This window comes from Colossoma macropomum, unplaced genomic scaffold (assembly GCF_904425465.1).
Source record: "Colossoma macropomum unplaced genomic scaffold, Colossoma_macropomum, whole genome shotgun sequence".
NCBI classification, from domain to species: domain Eukaryota; kingdom Metazoa; phylum Chordata; class Actinopteri; order Characiformes; family Serrasalmidae; genus Colossoma; species Colossoma macropomum.
In genome coordinates this window covers 2,591,667-2,597,666 of record NW_023494805.1, presented here as the reverse complement: position 1 = coordinate 2,597,666, position 6,000 = coordinate 2,591,667, and the positions used below count along the sequence as shown (strand labels likewise).

At 41.3% G+C, this 6,000-nt stretch overlaps 1 protein-coding gene across 2 annotated transcripts in view; it reads left to right on the top strand.

Moving 5' to 3' along the window:
• The window catches only part of dis3l2 (DIS3 like 3'-5' exoribonuclease 2), a 40,919-nt gene that overhangs the window by 12,897 nt on the left and 22,022 nt on the right, over positions 1 to 6,000 (top strand). For both annotated transcript variants that reach the window (XM_036596085.1, XM_036596087.1), the window contains exon 7: positions 4,736 to 4,901. In XM_036596085.1, the coding sequence (XP_036451978.1) occupies positions 4,736 to 4,901 (166 nt within the window). The remainder of the gene's footprint in view (positions 1 to 4,735; positions 4,902 to 6,000) is intronic.

Below are 6,000 nucleotides of genomic sequence, written 5' to 3'. Positions count from 1 at the left end.
GCCTCTCTCTGCAGCACTTCCCCAGAGAAGCTTTCAATGGACGGATTAATAAGCATTTTTCTCAGTAACAAAAGCTTAAAAGGCTGCCAAATGTTGTGAATGTCCTCTATGTAAGATACCCTCGCAACTACCTGAAATAGCATGGAAACCACACAGCAACACCCTAGCAACCACCTGGAATACCATATCAGCAGCTTAGCTTCATGTTGAAGAGTCCTGTTCACCTGATACCATAAACAAACAGCTTTTAAACACAATAAAAGCACTTTTAGAAATGTTGAGTTGCTCACCTGTATTAATATTAGTATTCTCCATATCGAGTCGTGCTTTCAAATCCTGTTAGACTTGCAGTGGAGATGTTCTTGGGTGTTGTATCTCTTCTGGATCCTCCAATGGAACCGAATCGAGTTTATAAATCTCGTGTCTAATGATCCTCTAATGTAGAAACCATGAGTTACACATTACACAACAGCTGTTTTTTCACTGGACACGTTTACATGCAGCCTGATAATCTGTTAATAATCAGACTAACAGCTCAATCGGAATAGAATACATACATGTAAACACCTCAGTCGGAATAGTCTAGTCTGATTGAGGCCATTCAGAATACAGTTTCTATCCGTTTGATCGAGGTGGGTAATCCTGTAAATAATCCATTAAATAGAAGAATAATATCCGTGTAAACGCCTGTATCTGATTACATTCCCTATCGGAAAGTTTAAGTCCGGTCTGATCATGTTTGTCACGTCATAGTGAAAGTTTATACCGTTCAACATGGCGGAGCAGAAACTGGTCTGCAGAGGAGACGAAGTTTATGCTCTGATCTCTGATCTTTAAACGTCCGGCTTATGTGTCTCAGAACGCGACGTCTTCCTCTCGGCCTTCTTTAATAAGGACATGTGAAGGACGTTTTCCTGAGTCTGACATCATTTTAAAGTCATTAAAAACACAAGCACTGCTCACTGCTGCTCATCTCACTCTGACTGGACTCACGTGATGCTGGTTGTCATGGTAACATCTACACTAAAGATACATTTACACAGCAGGTAAAAGTGGGCCAAATCTGATTTTCCTCACCAAATCCGATTTCTTTGTTTGGCTTTTCACATTATCTTTTAAATGTGATCTGTATGTGACATCAGTCTGAACAGATCAGCTCCTAAACTGACCCGCATGCGCAAAAGAACAGTGCTTCACGCGGCGGCTCGTCCAGAGGTAAACAGTCATGACGGCCAGCGAGCGCCAGTCTCTCCCGGAGCTTCAGTTTCGTCTTCACCAGCATCACAGGAACCATTATAAAGTTCCAGTGGTTGACAGCTGGACTCATCACCCACAGTGTGTTTGAGTTCGCTTTAAAAAGGGCGCGTTATTCGGCCACTTCTTTGGTTTGTGTCCTCAGATTCTTTAAACTGTTCGGACATTTCTTTGGAAATCTCTTCAAACACGGAGGGGTTTGATGAGTCTCTTCTAATTTTTTAGTACAGAAACATCAGACTAAATGTTTATGAGTCTCAGCAGCGCCAAATTATGACGAATGTCGAGCTGGATTGACGTAAAAGTCGCATGAATTCCGATCTGGCTGTTCAAACAGAGTCGCATTGCTGCAGATCGGATACATATCGGATTTCAGTACCACATATGAAAGCGTCTCAAATCAGAATTGAAAATGACAGATTCAGTGTGTTTATCTGTTCACACTGACACACAGACACACATCTGTGTCACAGATGAGGAAAAAGATCGGATTTGGGCCACTTTTACCTGCTGTGTAAACGTAGCCTAAGTGGTTCTCTACGCATGCACATCATTTTGGATCTGATTACTTGTAGTGAGCATGTAAACAGAGATTTCCCATCAGATTGTTGAGTAGAGTGAGAATAAACACCTCAGTCTTAATCTGTAATCAGAATGGATTCAATCAGATTGGCAACAATCTTTGCATGTAAACACAGCATTTTAATCACTATTTATCTATATTTTCATTACCATATAAATCGTAGCTCCAGAGCTAAAACTAAAGACGCAAACTTCAGACACCAAACACGTAAATTCTTTTTCCTCTTTTTTTGGTGAAGTGTTCCTTTAATCGTGCAGTTTGAGTGAGCGTTTAATATTTTGCGCAGTCATCAGTAGCCGTCAGACATGCCTTGCGTGTCGCCTGTTTATTTTAGAAGGTTCCTGCCGTGAGCTCAGGTGTGTAGGCGTGAGTGCTGCGCCGCTGCGGGGCAGGTTGTGTCAGGAGAGGTTTTGTAAATAAGCGTAATTAAAGCAGAAGGAAACGAACCCTTTTCCAGCCCAGCGGCACAAACACTCAGCCATTCTGAGATCAGTCATTTAAGGTGAGCTGACTCTTACAGGTGAGGTGAGATACGGAAATTAAAAACCTTCCCCCAGATCTGTTTCAGTAACTCAGAGATATGATTGATATAAAAACGGCTCTTTTTGGACAGAGTTGTGGTGATGATGATGTGTTTATTTGTTCCAAGAGATGAGTCAGATATTCTGAAGATGACATGTAGTGAGAACTCTATCAGCAGGGCTGTGCTTTTTGAAAAGGTGAGGTGGGAAACCGCTGAAACACTGGAATAAGTCGAGCTCCGGTGTGGGGACGAATCTAATTCTATTCTCTTAACAGTTTCAGTTAAACTGTGCTTCTCTGAATGATTCGATTGTCAGTTCAATGCAAATAAGCAGCAGAAACTCAGGCTGAATCTCAAATGGCTCCCTAATGCCTGTGTACTGCACTGTATACACCATGAAGTAATGGATTTTACACCCAAACAGGGTGTTATGTTCAGCCTGTATATTCGGCCGTTAGCTGCATGGTGCTGTATCCAATATTTAGTTCCCTGTTTGGTCTAAAAGCCTCTGTTTCATGACTGACGCAGTGCACTATGTAGGGAGTAGGGAGCAATTTGAGATTCAGCCTTAGTCTTATTAGAAATGTTAGAGCACTGGGGGCAGAACTACCCAGAACTACCCAGAATTCATTGTGGTTTAGATTTCTTTTAATTACTTCTTAAGTTTTGTATTTTTTTTATTAGTTATGTTCATGATAATAACAATCATAATCCCACAATTTTGATACTTATGTGTATATGGTGGATCATTCTCAGCACTGCAGTAACACTGACGTGGTGGTGGTGTATTAGTGTGTGTTGCGCTGGTCTGAGTGGATCAGACACAGCAGTGCTGCTGGAGTTTTTAAACACCTCAGTGTCACTGCTGGACTGAGAATAGTCCACCAACCAAATCCAGCCAACAGCGTCCTGTGGGCAGCGTCCTGTGACCACTGATGAAGGACTAGAGGATGACCAACACAAACTGTGCAGCAGCAGATGAGCTATCGTCTCTGACTTTACATCTACAAGGTGGACCGACAAGGTAGGAGTGTCTAATAGAGTGGACAGTGAGTGGACACAGTGTTTAAACACTCCAGCAGCACGAGAATGATCCACCCCCCAAATAGTACCTGCTCTGTGAGGGTCCATGGGGGTCCTGACCACTGACGAACAGGGTAAAAGGGGGCTAACAAAGTATCAGAGAAACAGATGGACTACAGCCTGTAACTGTAGAACTACAAAGTGCACCTATATAGTAAGTGGAGCTGATAAAATGGACAATGAGCGTAGAAACAAGGAGGTGGTCATAATGTTATGCCTGAACTGTGTGTGTGTTATACACACACCACTGATTTCACAGTCAAAACAGGAGCTACAGTGTCAGCATCAGTTGTCACTGACCAAGCAGTATTGTATCAGTGTGTAATGATATGATGTTTCAGTTGATGATGATGATGATGATAATAATAATAATAGGTGTCTTTTTATGATAGTAGTAGTATTTAACGCCTTGAATTCCCAGGTTTACTATGTTATGAGGCATATTATTCAGTAACTACATAGATGGCATTTAAAAGTTAATGATCTATTAATAATTGACTAATCTTAATTATTAATAGCAGTTGTTTTTAGGTATCATGCTGTTGAATAGAAGCCTGGACCTGTCTGTGGCTCCTGCACATTTAAAACTCAACTGTATGGTAGAGAGTCACAGATAGATATGTAAGTAAAACATACACAGATGTACAGAGAAAAAGAATGACAGGAAAAATCCTACACAGAATAAAAAAATGATGCCAATACGCAAATGTAAATAAAGCACCGCAGATGACTCTGTAGCAAGAACATTACAATGTAGTACAAACGGCTACTGTGCCTCATGAGTGGAGCACCTGAATGTGTTGCATGCAACTTTGATTGCTTATGAATTGCTTTGTGTAACTGTCAGGGTAATTATGTTGAAAGCAGCTCACAGCATGCGTTGAGGTTTCATGTAAAGCCAGCCTAAGGGGAAAGAATAAAGAATAAAGGGCTCTGATGTTGAAAGTGATGCTTTTTAAATTTTTTTTGAATATTTTATTTTTTCCAGATATCCCGTTTTTCCTTTTAGTATATACAAGATATTGCAACACCCCCTATACTCACTCAGTTATAAGCCCAATACACACCACCCCCCATAAAAAAAAGCTGTTGGCGTTATAAGAAAAGGATTGCCGTAAGAATATGTTGTGAGGTACATGGTGAGAGAAGCAACTGACAAGATGAAATAAATAGTAGGACAATGGTGTAATGATGACACAGTATGGTGAACTAATTATAAGTGATTAGATAGGCTGTCTATCAGGAACAGTCAGTGAAAGTGATCATGATGTGTTGTGTTGATATGTTTGTAGGTGGTGAACGAAGAGGAATGTGAACCGACTCCTGCACGTAAAGGTCCAGCAGGTCAGGAACGGGCAGGAAACCCCTGCAGTCCAGATGTTATAGTGGAGGCCCAGTGTGACGAGGAGGACGGGGAGCTGGTCCGTAAACTGGAGTCCGTCAGTCTGCAAAGCAAAGGTACCAGGACTTTTTGACTACGTTCACATTACCAGGCTGAAGTGGCACAATTCAGATTTTTTGCCCTAATGTGACTCAGATCTGATCTTTTCAAATCCGACCTGAGCCACTTTCATATGTGGTCCTAGATCGGATACGTATCCGATTTGTGTCCATGTGACCTTAAAGTGACGCTCAGATCGGAAATCATGTGCTTTGTTTCCACTGTGCGTGTGCCGTCATTCAGCGTTACCATGGCAGCAGCAGCGAACAGTTAAAGTTAAAGCCTGTAAATGGTGGAAAAGCAGCTCATCTCACCTTTTTCTCCTTCGTCTCGCTCTAATAATGAAGCTGAGAGCTGATCAGAGTTAATTATCTTCTCAGCGAAGCTCGTTCTGCTCGTTAATTTGTGCTGATGATGAACGTGATTCATTCACGTGACGTTACTGAGTAGGATGAGCTCATGAGGGTCATTTCAGGACACCGGTTCACATTAATGACAGATTTGAATCACTTACCTAAACGAGTGTGAACCATGGTGTCAGAGAGATCAGATTTGAGCAAAAAATTGGATTTGTGCAACGAGGCTTGTAATGTGAGCGTAGCATTTCTTCAGGAGCTCATGAGCCAAAAGCTGTGCTGATAGATTACGTTTGAGGTGGAGCAGTTAGTACCCTGCTCCCCCTAGTGGCCACTTTATAGCATTAAAATAACAACCTCTGGAAAGAACAAAATGTGACAACGTCTTAATTTTTTAAGATGGTAGAATGATGTGACGCACAAATTATGTTCTGTATTTTTCTTCATTATAGTTATTATAGAAGATATTGATGCTCGTTTTGGTAAGTTACCGCAAATTAAGCATTTTTCAGGTTGTTGAAATATTACGCTCAAACGTGCTCATACATGCACACCACACGTGAGTGATCAAACAGAAATACCAAAGATGAAACTGATGAGCAAAATTTTATGATCAGATTTGACGGTACACAGCGTTGATCGAAAAGGCCAGGGCGTTTTTGTTGTGTAGTTTTTTTTTATTTACACTTTTATAGCTTTCAACGTTTATTCTGGAACAGGAGATGTGGTCATTCGAAGAAGTAAGTGCACCCTGTCTTCA